This window comes from Nyctereutes procyonoides, unplaced genomic scaffold, assembly GCF_905146905.1.
Source record: "Nyctereutes procyonoides isolate TBG_1078 unplaced genomic scaffold, NYPRO_anot_genome, whole genome shotgun sequence".
Lineage (NCBI taxonomy): Eukaryota > Metazoa > Chordata > Mammalia > Carnivora > Canidae > Nyctereutes > Nyctereutes procyonoides.
In genome coordinates, this window is record NW_026575020.1 from 54,522,462 (window position 1) to 54,537,827 (window position 15,366).

At 44.0% G+C, this 15,366-nt stretch overlaps 1 protein-coding gene across 1 annotated transcript; it reads right to left on the reverse strand.

The window, feature by feature from the left end:
- Positions 1-4,961: 4,961 nt before the first annotated feature.
- On the reverse strand, positions 4,962-12,518 carry LOC129513810 (CMRF35-like molecule 7). The gene is made up of 3 exons (XM_055332160.1): positions 12,432-12,518; positions 8,241-8,573; positions 4,962-6,357 (listed from the first exon to the last, which is right to left on the reverse strand). Exons 1-3 carry the CDS (start codon positions 12,469-12,471, stop codon positions 6,179-6,181), a joined length of 552 nt encoding a protein of 183 aa, XP_055188135.1. The 5' UTR covers positions 12,472-12,518; the 3' UTR covers positions 4,962-6,178.
- Positions 12,519-15,366: the final 2,848 nt, after the last annotated feature.

Consider the following 15,366-nt stretch of genomic DNA (forward strand, 5'->3'; position numbering starts at 1 on the left):
ACAATATTTTTTTCTTTTTTTGCATATTTTTATTGGAATTTGATTTGCCAACATATAGTATAACACCCAGTGCTCATCCCATCAAGTGCCCCCCTCAGTGCCTGTCACCCAGCCACTCCATCCCCCCTCCCACCTCCCCATCCACTACCCCTTGTTCATAATATTTTTTAAATGGAATTTGTTGCCTACATGTAAATATGAGCAATCTCACTTCTGGTTTCTCTTTTTCAAAGCAGAAATGCCAGAAAACAGCAGGTCCTACATGGCCACCAGAGTAGTTAAGACCTTCCAGCAGCTCCAGTTAAGACCTTAAGAGCTTCCAGGACACCATTAAAGCATACAGATTAGAAAGGAAGAAATAAAATTATCTCTTTGTGCAGATGACACACTTGTGTAGAAAATCCCAAGGCATCTATGGAGAATCCCAAGGAATCTAATGCTAGAACTAATAAATGAGTTTAACAAGTCACAGGATAAAAGACAACACACACAAACACACATATACACACATAAACACACACACACACAATCCTTTTTCTACACTAGTAACAAGCATGTAAAAAGTGAATTGAAACACACAATGCTATTCACATTAGCTCAACAAGAAGATACACCCGGGTGTAAATCTAACAGAACCTGTGCAGCATCCATATACTGCAATTTACAAAACACCGGTGACCAAAACTAAGGAATATTAAAATAAATTGCAGGAGGTACCACGACTACAGAATGGAAGATTCGACATCGCAAAGATGTCAATTTCCCCAATAATGATCTATATGTTTAACATGATTCCTATTAAAGTCCCAGCAAGATCATTTTGGTAGATAAAGACAAGCTTACTTTAAAATTTGTATGCAAAGGTGAAGAAACTAGAACACTTAAAAAATAATTTTGAAAAGAATAAAGTGCATCAAAAGCTTCTCTCTTGTCCACTATTGTGTTCCTGACATTAGACTGTGTGTGTTTTATTACATGGTCGGTATGCGCGTCTTTGGTTGAATTTCTCCTTCAAGGGAGTCCTGGGCCAGTCCCAGCTCTTTTCAGGTGCCATCAGTGGCCCTGCCCTTGCAGAAGCCACGCCAGGGCTCAGGTCCCATACATGGCAGGCCTGCCTGAGAAAGCAGCGCTCAGGACCTCGGAGTATTTTCTGGAAACCAGTGTCACTAGCTCAAGAAAAGCTTGGGCCTGGCAGAGAGGAGAGGGCTGGTCCACACCCAAGTTGAGTGGAGCCAGTGACATGTGCTTGCGGCAGACTGTGGGCACACTTCCAGAACCGACCCATTGACAAGCATTCAAAACCAACCAAATCTTTTCTGGGGACATGTGTCAACACCTGGGATACATAAACACCTATTCACAAAGGGGGGTTATGTAATAAGTGGCTGTTGTATTATATTAAAAAAAGGTGATGACCTTGGAAAGAGGTATTAGAAGAAGAGCAATGACCTTGGAAATAAACGTATTTCTCCTTGAACCTTGGCTGCCTTTTATGAACTGATCTACAGTAAAGAATTTGCATCTCTCTGCATCTTGGTCTCTTGTTTTTATAGGATTGTGATAAGAATTGGATTAGATTACAGGGAAAGCTGGGTAGTACAGTGGTTAGCCCAATTAGGATCAGCTGTCTGCCCCCCTCCCCCTGGGCTGGTGCATAAGACAGTATTCCTGAGTTTCAAAAACGGTGACAATGATGATTCCAAGTGGTCGAGTTCTGTAGGGCTCAGAATGCACTCCCCTGTGGGAAGCATCTTACCATTAACTCCTCCTCCTGTTCGCCTGGGCAAGGATTCTCCATGCTCACCTCCTCCTCTCTTCACTTGAATCCTCATCTCTTCCCTTCCCATCACCAGCCTTGCCCCACACCATTGTCACCCTGACCTGCCCAGCCCCACTCACCTGGGACGCAGAGGAGCAGCAGAGCTGATGGCAGCCACATGGTCCCGTCCCTCTGCTGTCTCTCCAGCTGCAGCTGGAACACTCCTCACCCAGGGGCAACTCAACCTGTCTCCCTCTTCTGCTTTTCTTGGCATTTCTCTGCTTCCTTCTTCAGCCTCTTGGTTCTGTTCTCAGAGTTGCTCAGAAGATGGGGGAAGTGAGGGGCTGAGAGCATCACGTAGTCAGCTGAGGATTCACTAAAGTTCATCCTCAGAAACACATCTCAATGCACAGTTCTTTTTTCTGTTTCCCATGAAGAGGATGCCCTCACCGTGACTTCACCTGTAGCTGACACCCACCTGCCATACAGCTGGGTGGTCATAGCTGATTTCCAGCTAGATTTTCCCAGCAAGCCTCCACCCTGCCTCCCCTCTGAATAGCAAATGTCCTGTGACTGGTGCGGCTGACATGAGCGGTCCTGAGCAGAACAGGCATGACAAAGCCTTCTCTGGACAAGACCAGCTGCTATTTGCAGGGTCCAGTGCAAAATGAAAATACCTTTGTCCCAGAATTACCAATGATTTCCAGATGTTGACAAAGGAGCACTAAATCAAGTCCTTCTGAGAGGGCCCCAGTGGGACGGCAGAGGTGCACCCCCATGAAGCCAGCCCTATCTGTGGCTGTTGCTGGAGCAGAATGTGAAGATGAGTCCCCTTCGGGGTATGCTCTGCTCTTCTCAGCCCCTAGCCCTGGACCCGCTCCTGACCAGGCCTCAATCCTTACCTTTAACCTGTGTGGTTAAATGAGCCCCAAGATTCTCAAGGCTACAAATTTTCAGTATATCATATGAGAACTCAGGTGCACTTGGCCAGAAATGTGCCCAATGACATGAAACAGCCAGGGAGGACTTAAAAGGCAGATGCAAATGTGGAATGTCTTATCCAAGACCCCAGATTCAGGTAAACAGAAAAGTCTACAATTCTGGGGTCTTGTGGTCAAGAATCTCTTAGCTGGATGTTTCAGTAAGTATATTGTCTGCTTGTTCATTATTGCTGTACTGGGAGCCCTCATATATTCTGAGGTCTGTGAGTGGCATCTATGCCAAGCCCCTAGCACCTCCTTGCCCCCAGCATCACCCTCCATGGGTTTTGATGTCTACACTGAGCCACCTCCCATGTGGATGCCCTTGCCACTCTTCTTGGGTCTTTCCACGCCAGCCTGGACTGAGCCTTGGTGAGAAGGACTTCCACACCCTGCTCTGACCCTGACCCCCAACCCCAGCAACTCCTCACTGGGACTTCATCCACACTTGCCTGGACACCAAGCCCCTACATTACCATCTTCCTTTTAACAACAAACTTAGGGGGATCCCTGGGTGGCTCAGTGGTTTAGCGCCTTTGGCCCAGGGTGTGATCCTGGAGTCCCGGGATAGGGTCCCACGTCGGGCTCCCTCCATGGAGCCTGCTTCTCCCTCTGCCTGTGTCTCTACCTCTCTCTTTCTCTCTGTGTCTCTCATGAATACATAAATAAAATCTTTAAAAAAAAAACAACAAACTTAAATTCTCTATTGACTCAGTGCCCTACAGATAAAGATTTTACATCTCATCTATATCTACTCTCCTCATCCCATTCCTGATTTTGTGAGCATAGTGTTCTTTGCGCCTATTGATATTTATAGTCTTTTCTGTAATACTTCCCATCATTGCTTAGGGGTTCTTCTAATTTAAAACATATTCACTGCTGACCTCAGCTTCTCTTTTTTCACTATTTAACTTCCCTCTGTTGACAAAATTTTATCATGATGTGGATCTTCTATTTTTAAATGGCTCATGGGTGCTGTATTTCATAAGACCCTGCATGCCTGAGACTGTTTGTTGTCAGAATATTCCCAGAATATTCTCATTTGCTCAAAGCATGTAGATTTTCCTTCACCGTCCTCTGGGATGGGGTGTGGTTATCACGTCTGAAGCTAGCCTACTTCTGTCTCACACAACGTGCTCCTTCTGGTATGATCTTTTGATTGGGTCATTATTCCTGATACCAGCCATTCGATTCTGTCTTTATCCTAGAGGTTCTGTAACTTCATAGTATCCTGGGTGTGGATCATCTGTACAGTCCTTTCACCGTGTAAACTCTCAATTACAGCCTGAAAGAGCTCTAGTTTCTAATCCAAATCAGTTGCGTTTTACTTTTGGCTTCTCTTTTCTCCTCTAAGGAAATAGCCAGCAAACATTTGTGCCATCACCTCTTTGTGTCCTGTACCTACATCTGCCTCTCCACACTTTGTATATTCTGTTTATTTAAACGTCCCTTTATGAAATTGCCAAAAGAAACTACATCGGTGCATTGTAGGCACATTTATCATTGGGTTTTGGGTTCATTCCCCTGTTTCTTCCTGGCAATGATGTGTCTTTCTCCTCTGCTCCTTGTCTTTCCCAGGTCAGCCTGATTGATTTTCATTTCTCTATTTTGTACTGCACTGTCTTTACACTTCTAGATTCATCCCGTTGTCTATTGTTTCCCTGAGCCTGAATCGAGCTATTCATATGAGCTGATTTCTCTGTTTCTTTGGACATTTCCTCTCATGGTGTATGCTCTTTATTTGCTTTGTGCTAGTATTCTTTTGTTTTTCTTTTCACCTATAAGCCTTTGAAGGTGCTACTCCTCTTTTGAATAAAAGTTGGTATTTGCCAAAGACTAGTGTGGGGAGGGAGGTAACTAGGAGGCTCTGCAAGCTGGAGCAGGCTTTGGCCTGGAACCCCCCCACCAACCCCAAGGGCAGGTGTCTGCTGGTTGTCAGCCCACTTAGCCTCACCTACCTGGTGACTTTCTGCTTGGTGCCTATCACTACTCCTTCTGCCAACTGTCCTTCACCCCCATCCCCTACAGCATTCTCCTCTGCCTGGAGGCCCAGGCCATGCGCAGTCAACATGTCAAGTGTGCCAATCAGAGTGTAAAGACAAAAATTGACAACATCCAATGCTGGGTTTGAGGGCTGACTGTTTATTAACACATTCAGACAAGGGTAGAAATGTTTACAACCTCTTTGATAATATTCATCAAAACTGGAATAATGCACTGATCAGTAACACAGCTATTTTATTATAGGAACATACCTAACAGGTGTAGCCATAAATGGATATCAAGCCACATATGCAGGAGTTTAGTTGCACAATTGTATGTAGTTGCAAAAAACTTAAAACAACTGATATGCCCATCAGGAGTGAAAAAAATTAAACAAATCATGATATGCCGCTATCACGGAATAGTATGAAGCCATTAAAAATATTATACATATTGATATGGAATGATTTTCAAAATACATTCATGAAATTAAGCAAGCTGTAGAACAGTAGACATATTTTACTTTGAGGGAGGGAAAGAATATAAACACAATATATCCTTCAGGGACATAGAATTTCTCCGCCTCTCTCTTACACACACACACACACACACACACACACACACACACACACACACTGGTTACATTCCTCACCTTTGGGTAGCAACTAGAGTAGAAGACACTATAGTATATTTTACTTTATATTCTGTGTACTTTCAAAATATCTTTTTCTAAAAATCCACAAATAAATATAAAAGTTGACGAATCTGCTCAGTTTTTCACAGGCTCCCTCTTTCCGAGGAGATGCCACATTGGTACATGAGAGAAGAGTGCTTCCCTGGGTCAATGGTCAGGTTAACTGAGACCCGCGGTCAGCTCTGGTCTCCTAATCCCACACAAGGATGTGTCTGGATTCACTTGCCTGAGTCCTCCATGGTGTATTGAGAAGTTGGAGCTGGTGTGCTGGATTAAAAATATGCACATCATGGCCTGCTGAATGAGGAGGCAAGTAGCTCCCTAAATAGCTAAGGTCCCACTCTGAACCATTAAACATCCAGGGTCATTTTAATGGAAGGCACACTTCCAATACACCCGCACAAAGGAAAGAGAATCACAAAGTTTGTTGTTTACAGACCTAGGGGAGAGGCACCCAATAAGCCTGAGGAAGGGCAGTCCTCCATCCCAGACCAGGAGCAAACAGGAGACCAAGAGAAGGGTGGCAGTACCTATTACTTATAAGGTGGTCAGGGAAGAGGCCACTGATTCTTCATGGGCTTAACTCCAAGTGCTTATTTTAAAAGGTGCCCCAGGAAAAGCAAAGCAGGATCTTATGGAGGAAATCTAAGGTGAGGCCTTATCTAAATTTCTAGACTTCTGGTGTGAGCAGGACTGCCATACTGTAAAAACACCTGGGGAGCACCTCAGAAAAATAACAGCTGATTTTTCTTATAAGTTCTTTTACTCTCCCAATGTGATCATGGAGAATGTGTGCTTTTTCTTATTGATGGACAAAATGTTCACCTTCAACTCTGATCCAGTAGTTTCAACAAAGATGGTACAGGTATCCAAATCAGCATCTGGACACCATGACTTCATGAAGGTCTCCCACCCTGGGCTATAATGACACTGCTCGGTCACTTGCACATGAAAGTAGAAAGAAGAAAATAATGAATAAGGAAAAAAAATTAGTGAAGTAGAAAGGATATATAAAATAGAGAAGACCAATAAACCCAACAATTTGTTTTTAAACAAAACAAAATCCTAGCAAGATATTCATGATAAAAGGAGAGGTCTGCATAATCTATACTAAGAATGAAAACAGGCACATCACACAATATCCTGAGCATATTGGAAAGGAGAGGTAATAAGGGGATAGAATAGTGAAGACTATCCAAGTGTATCCAAACAAGTTTATGCCAATAAATCTGAAATTTTAGGTGGAATAAACAAATTTCTAGCAAAATAATGTGACATGCTAAAAGAGAAACAAAAAGAAATAGAAATGGGCACCTGCGGGGCTCAGTGGTTGAGCATCTGCTGTTGGCTCAAGTCATGATCCCAGGGTCCTGGGATTGAGTCCCGTATCAGGCTCTCCACAGGGAGCCTGCTTCTCCCTCTGCCTATGTCTCTACCTCTCTCTCTGCATCTCTCATGAATAAATTAATAAAATCTTTTTTATAAAAGAAAACCTGAATCATCTTACAACTGTTAAAAAGAACCCAAGCCAGGATCCCTGGGTGGCGCAGTGGTTTGGCTCTTGCCTTTGGCCCAGGGCGAGATCCTGGAGACCCGGAATCGAATCCCACGTCGGGCTCCCGGTGCATGGAACCTGCTTCTCCCTCTGCCTATGTCTCTGCCTCTCTCTATCTCTCTGTGACTATCATAAATAAATAAAAATTAAAAAAAAATTAAAAAAAAGAACCCAAGCCATTATTAAAAACCTCTTCAAGGAGCTCCTGGTTGACTCAGCAGAGCTTTCAACTCTTGATCTGGAGGTCAGGAGTTCAAGCCCTACCTTGGGAAGAGTTTACTTAATATGAATGAATGAATAAATAGGTATAATTAAGCCTATCCAAAGAAATCTCCAGACCCGCAGAGCTTTGAATGAGATATCCACTAATCATTTAAAGAATGTCTGTCTTATACAAAAAATTCCAGGACATAGGAAAAGAGGATGCAATCTCAAGTCCATTTAATGGGACTAGCATACTCTTAATGCCGAAACCTGACAGAAGGGGAGTGCAAGAAAGAAATTTTATAGGCAAAATCACCCATGAACATAAATGCCAAAGTCTGTAACAAACAATCAGCAAGCTGAATCCAGGATATAAAGGCAAGAGAATACATATTCACCACGTTGGGTTTATCCCAAGGATGCAAAATTGTTTGAATGTGAGAAAATCAGTAAGCATTATATACCATACTTACAGAATCAAGGAGAAAGATTGTATGATTATTTCATTGATGCAGACAAAATTATTGGATGGATTTAAACAGCCCTTTGACTGTGGAGGCCTTCCTGGACCTCAGGAATCAACCACAGCTCCCACACTGTCCTGGGATTCTTCCCTCTCAGACTGGGTATGGAACAGGGGGTAGGAAGAGCCACTCTGAAGTCCTGGCCCCAAACTCCAGAAAGAGCAGGGACACGTGGGCACCAGAGGTCCAGGAAGGCATTAGCAGAAATTGGGATCGCTGGATCTTCTAGAAGGTCCCTTTGGTCCATGGGCTGAAACTGGGACCATCACCTTGATCTCTATGGGCAATAGACTCAGGCACTGCACTGTGCAGAGAAACACGTGCCCAGAACGGCTTGATCTTTTCCTCAAGGACAAGACAGCAGCCATGAGAGCATTTGAGAGAAGCTCTGTCCCTCCCAACCCAAGGGGTCACCTGGGATTCTTGGAGAACTCAGGACTCAACCACCCTGTGTGACAGTTCTCTCTGAGTGACACTTAAGGCACTGGAGAGAATCCTTCAGGTTCTGAAGAGACTCATCCACACACACACATACTCTTACCTGGGTCAATGGTCACTTTAACTTTAACCCTAAGGTCAGGTCCGTATCTTTCAATCCCACACCAGTAAGTGTCTGCATTGTTCCACCTGAGCTCCTCCATGGTCACGGTGAACACACGCAGTTTCTGATTGTCCTTGATAGACACTCGGTCACCCTTTGCTTCCCTCTCTGATCCATCAGTTTGAACTAGGATATGGCAGCTTTTCCACTCAGCTCCTTGACACCACCACTTATTGTGAGTCTCCCATCCGGGTTCATAGCGACACTGCACAGTCAGTGAGCCCCGCACTGGGCCACTCACTGCATCGGACACTGCCATGAGGGCAGGTGAGCCTGAAAAACACAAACCCAGGTGCCTGTCACCACCCCATCCCACCCCCTGAAGGCAGACCCACAGCCTCCTGCATCACAAATAACTCCAATAAGCCCAAGTGCCTGATGAGTTGAGTAACAGTCAAAGAGGGGATACACTTTCCACAAGACAGACCTTTGTCTTTCAAAACTCCACTGGGTCAAAGCCATCACAAAAATCCCCTAAGAGATTTCTCACAGAAACAAAAATGTCCACACTGAGCAGTGGCAACTTCCTGTAATCCACCCCTTTCCTTCCCCATGACCAATGTCACCTGGACAGCAAATGACCCCTGGGAAAGCATGGCTCCAGTTCACTTCAGGCCATTGTCCTCATGCAAAATGTAGGCTCTGTGGTTTCAGATCTTTTCATTTTTCTAGAGTAGTCAGGAATCCAGATTTTGTATGGAACCTCTCAATTTTAAAGCACTGGTTTCATTAGAAAACTTTTTATTTCCTATGTTATTAATTTCTCAGTAGAGGATGACCCCAGAAACCCTGCCTGCCAGCTGGCCCTGGCCAATAGTGCTCAGCTCCAGCTCAAGAGTCCTAAGGAAGGCTCTTCTCTATAATTTTCGTTGTGCTGTCTGCTGAGGTTTGATATCACAGATGCTCCTTTCACAAAATTATCCTGGCAGATTTCCATCTTTTTCATTTCCTGAGATCATCACATCAATAGAGCAAAAAAAAAAAAATTCTGTGTCTTTAGAATCCTAAGAAACTATCTACAAAACTATATACAAAACTAACTACAAAACAAATTAATTGCTGGGACAAATTTTTTGGTTCTTGGAAATTGTTTTCCCCTGAATATTGACGATTCAAGTTCTTCGATGGTTCTTTAATCCATTCTATTGTTCTGGTTTGTTTTTTCTAGGAAGTCCTAGTTCACGGAGTTTGTATTTGCACAAAGTCCTGCAGTTAGAAAGTATCCTTTAATAATTCAAATGTTTGTTTCTGTTTTAATTACATATTCAAACCCCATGCGCCGTCTGATTTGGGTGGATTACACCTGCTGTGGGATGTCCTCCTCCTGTTTCTCCTCCTCTCCTCCATGTTTTTTCCCTATTAAACCAGCTTTGAGATTAGTTCGTGTTACTGTTTTTGTTTCCTGTCATTACTTTCTCATATGTGTAATTTTATTCGTCTTTTCTCAAGAATACCAGTAGTGCTCTTTTTCCAACTGTTAAGTTAAAGACAATGAGAATTTTCTCCCTTTCTAAAATGAATTAAAGCATTTTAAGGCTCAGAGTTTACTTTTGTTGACTTTATAGGTTGAGATATAATTCACATATCACAAATTTTAAGTGTAGCCTTCGGTGGCTTTTAGGACTTTCACAAAGTTGTGCCACCATCACCTCTAATTCCAGAACATTTTGTCACTGCAGAAGGAAACCCTGTACCCCTTGTCGTTCCCCACTTCCCTCTTACCTGAAGCCTTCCACAACCACGGATCTACGTTCTGTCTATAGATTTCTCTATTCTGGACACTTCTTATACATGGAATCCTTCAATCCATGACCTTTTTGTCTGGCTTCATTCACTTAGTGTAATGTGTGTTAAGGCTCATCCATGTGGTAGCACGTGTGGGCACTGCAGTCCATGGCAGGGACTGGCCACATTTAGCTTATCCGTTCACCAGCTGATGAATCATGGGTTGTTTGACTTTTTGGCCAGCGAAAATCTTGCTATGACCAGTCATATACTAGTATCTGCATTGACTCATGGTGAGGGAAGGTGATGCTGTGTTTGCAGCCAAAGTCCCAGGATGGGTTTTCTCAAGAGTCCATAAGAAGCTGCTGTGATTCTGAAAATTCTCTGAGAAAATGCCACTAATTATCTTCAGTCTCCACCAGCAGAGTAAAGGTTCCTGGGTATGTGACAGGAAGCCACTCTGAATCTCTCATCTACCCAAGCCACTTTAGCAGCCTCCAGAGAGTGAGACTGTTCTCCTGCCCTCTAAATCTCTGACACCTGCTTCCATGGGCAAACTCCATCCCATTGAAGGAAGGGGACTGGGGGAAAGGTGATTCCCAGGTTTGGGGCAGTGATGCAGAAGAGGACTTAGAGGGGGTGGTAGTGATGTCAAAGTGACAACAGATGAGCTAGCGCTATTCACCCCTTGATCAATTCTGCCTCTAGATTGTCGAGGACAATGTTTCCTAAATTCCTATGTTGGAGTTGTAAGCTCCAACGGGATGGTATTGGAAGATGGGGCCTTTGGGAAGTCATTCAGGTTAGAGGAGATAGAGATGGGGACGTCAAGATGGGATCGGTGCTCTTGTAAGAAAAGTCACCAGAGAGCTTCTCTCTCCTTCTTCCTCTCTGTCTCTGTCTCCTGATCTCCCTGTCTCTCCTTGCCTGGGCACAAGGTGAAGGTCACTGTGAGAAGGTGGCTGTCTGAAACCCAGAATGAGAGCTTTCATCACAAACTGAATCTGCTTGCACTTTGATCTGGGTGGCCCAGCATTGAGAACTGTGAGAAAAGAAATTTCTCTAGTTTAAGCTTTAAGCCTGTGGCTTTTGCTCTTATGACTCATATGCATATGTAATCTTTTATCCACATGAACCTCCAAATTAAGAAAATAGTAGTATGTGGGGCACCTGAGTGGTTCAGTGCGTTCTGTGGCTGATTCTTGATTTTCACTCAGGTCATGATATCAGGGTCCTGAGATTGAGCTCCATGCTGGGCTCCATACTCAGCACGGAGTCTGCTTGAGATCCTCTCCCTCTGCCCCTCCTCCCACTCACCGTGTGTGTGTGTGTGTGTGTGTGTGTGTCTTTCTGTCTTTCTCTGTGTCTAAAATTTAAAATAATTCATAGAAAAAAGAAAAAGAATATATTGACATGGACATTTTACCATTAAATGTTCTGCATGCAAATCTCTCATTCAGAGTTGTTTTACTTCCACTTCTATGATGAGAAGTCAATGGATGAGTAAATGGGGTCATTTTATGTCCCAGGATGACCCCCTTCCCAGAGGAGACACTGTCTGGATCCTGCCCCAGGCCCTGTGGTTCTGGAGGTTGAGAAGCAACAGAGCTTGGGCAGCCAAATGGTCCTGCCATACTAGCTTTTGTCTTCTCTGAGCATCAGACACCAGCTGCATCTAAAGATTTGCCATCCAGCCCTTCTAATCTCTGGTCTTCCCTTCCCAGGAATGCCACTCAATAAGTCTCGCTGGTTGTGCTAATGACACTGGATGAGTGTCTGGTCTTTGGCTCATCTGGAGCAGGGACTCAGGCAGCCTGATGTGTGGGGCTGAGCAACTGTCCAAAGAGCCCATCACACCCTGCTTTTGCTGCTTGTCTTCCTCCCTCTCCCTGAGCTCTTCAGAAGAGAGAATCTTGACTCTAGCTACAAGTCAAGACCAGGTGTGCAGGGTTTTAAATCATACAGATGCCTGAACCTCATGTTCACTGAATGGTTCTGAGTTGGAGCTGAGTTTCTAGGCTGCTTCAGAGTTCCTAAGAATTCATGCATTTACGTATGTGTGTATAAATGTGCATGAATCCTCCTATCATCTATCTATCTATCTATCTATCTATCTATCTATCTATCTATGACCCATCAATACATTCATCATCTGTCTATCCACCTATGTGCCAGGGATGGCAAACAGAGCTCTAGAAAGCAGACACTGTTTGTGTTATTTATTTTTATTTTTTTCTCCAAAACCTAACTTAGTACCGGTCTGGTAGCAAAAACTTTAAAGATTTTTTTAAAAAATAAGTAATCTCTATATGAATGAAGGGCCCTACCATTTCCCCCACAACATACCCTATCCGCATCCCATATCTGAACGCAGGTGCTCCGCCCTGAAGCCCCCACCCTACTCACCTCTGACGACAGGAAGGAAGAGAATCAAGAGCAGCCACATATCCTGCCTGCCTGGGTTGTCTCACTGGTGCTCAGCTAATGCCCACTGCTCTCCAGGGACTGGAACTGAGCTCAGAGGCAAAATGCATTCTCTTTCTCTAAATTATTCTTTTATAGTTTCTCTCATCTACTTCCCTTAATTTTTTTCTTCAGTTACTTCCTAATTTCAAAAATTAGGAGAAAGGCAGTGCCATCCTTTGGGAGCCTGTGGCTGATGTGATGATGTGTCTTTGATGCTTTGGGGAAGCAAAGTGTCACACTGGCCAGGGTGCCACTTGCCAGTGTGCCTGGGGAGCTGGGAAGCTGCTGCCAGCAAACCAGGGCACACAGTGCAGCAAGGCAGAGACACTAGACCCTCAGAGTGTTGGTCCAAGGAAGTGATGGAGGCATGTTGGGTCTGCACGTGGGGAGGAATGCAGTGCTTAGGGCTCATACCCCAGCATTGCTGCAAACAGCCCCATCCTAACCCTCCTTCTGGGCAACTCACCTTGATGCATCCCAGTCCACCACTCCCACCCTAGGCCCTGGACCAGCCCTGAGCCTGACCTGCAGGCCCCTTCATCTCAGGCTCCCCCCTGAGATTCTCTGCCCTTCTGAGACAGAGAAGAGATTTTAAAAGGAAGGAGAAGTAGCCTTTTCCAATCAGCTTCATTGTGGCCTAGACACTTCCTCTGCCACCTCTAGCAGTGTTTCCCCTGGCTGTGGACTATGCTGCTTCCCAGCTCAAAATGTTTATGCAAATGCCTTCCTAAGTGACTTTCCCACAGGGCTCTCCTCTTCCTTCACATGTCATCTCCCCCTCTGTCCTCTGTTCCCTTTCCCTTCTACTCTGAGTTAATTCTTCTGTCCCCCATTTTTTTAATAATAAATTTATTTTTTATTGGTGTTCAATTTGCCAACATACAGAATAACACCCAGTGCTCATCCCATCAAGTGCCCCCCTCAGTGCCTGTCACCCATTCGCCCCCACCCCCCGCCCTCCTCCCCTTCCACCACCCCTAGTTCGTTTCCCAGAGTTAGGAGTCTTTATGTTCTGTCCCCTTTCTGATATTTCCTACCCATTTCTTCTCCCTTCCCTTCTATTCATTTTCACTATTATTTATATTCTCCAAATGAATGAGAACATATAATGTTTGTCCTTCTCTGATTGACTTATTTCACTCAGCATAATACCCTCCAGTTCCATCCACATTGAAGCAAATGGTGGGTATTTGTCATTTCTAATGGCTGAGGAATATTCCATTGTATACAGAAACCACATCTTCTTTATCCATTCATCTCTCGATGGACACCAAGGCTCCTTCCACAGTTTAGCTATTGTAGACATTGCTGCTATAAACCTCAGGGTGCAGGTGTCCCAGCGTTTCATTGCATCTGTATCTTTGGGGTAAATCCCTATCAATGCAATTGCTGGGTCGTAGGGCAGGTTTATTTTTAACTCTTTGAGGAAACTCCACACAGTTTTCCAGAGTGGCTGCACCATATCACATTCCCACCAACAGTTTAAGAGGGTTCCCTTTTTTCCGCATCCTCTCCAACATTTGTGGTTTCCCACAAAAACAGATACATAGATCAATGAAACAGAATAGAGAATCCAGAAGTGGACCCTCAACTTTATGGTCAATTAATATACGATAAAGGAGGAAAGACTATCCACTGGAAAAAAAAACAGTCTCTTCAATAAATGGTGCTGGAAAAATTGGACATCCACATGCAGAAGAATGAAACTAGACCACTCCCTTTCACCATACACAAAGATAAACTCAAAATGGATGAAAGATCTAAATGTGAGACAAGATTCCATCAAAATCCTAGAGGAGAACACAGGCAACACCCTTTTTGAACTCGGCCACAGTAACTTCTTGCAAGATACATCCATGAAGGCAAAAGAAACAAAAGCAAAAATGAACTATTGGGACTTCATCAAGATAAGAAGCTTTTGCACAGCAAAGGATACAGTCAACAAAACTAAAAGACAACCTACAGAATGGGAGAAGATATTTGCAAATGACCTATCAGATAAAGGGCTAGTTTCCAAGATCTATAAAGAACTTATTAAACTCAACACCAAAGAAACAAACAATCCAATCATGAAATGGGCAAAAGACATGAAGAGAAATCTCACAGAGGAAGACACAGACATGGCCAACACGCACATGAGAAAATGCTCTGCATCACTTGCCATCAGGGAAATACAAATCAAAACCACAATGAGATACCACCTCACACCAGTGAAAATGGGGAAAATTTTTTTGTTTCTCATGTTTGTGAGTTTGTTCTAACTTTTGGGACAGTTTCATTTTCTGATTCTACTTTCTCAATCTTTGGATGAAATATTTAGTATAGGAATGATATTTTTGGTTCAAAACTCCTTTTTGTTCTCTGCTTGCTGAAATTTTTGAAACTCTCCTCACTCTGTGGTCATGTGTTGGTTTGGTCTGCTCTGGTCTGGTCCTTCTCCCCACGTGCCTCAAACGACTGATCATTGTTGGCCGCCTCAACGTGATGGAGAATGAGCCAGAACATAGCTGACTGGGGCTCTGAGTATGTGGGGACAATGCAGAGTGTGAAACAGGGGTGTTGCAGTGTGCCAAGTTCTTTGAGCCTCCCATGCCTTCTAGACCTACAGCCTGTGCCTTCTTGGTAGAGGGAAAGAAAGGTCTTCTACGTTCCAGAATGAAGAGGACTGAAGGTGACCCCCAGCATCCTCTCTAGCTGCCTTGGATTCCCCACATATTTTATGAAGTTAGAGAATCTCCCTGAGGATGGGAATGTTTCTTTCTTGATCTAGGTGCTGGTTCATAGGTGTGTTTTCTTTATGCGAATATATTGAGCTGTGTGCTTCTGATGCGTGCACTTTCTGTGTGAATTTTATACTCCAATACAAAGGTTTTAT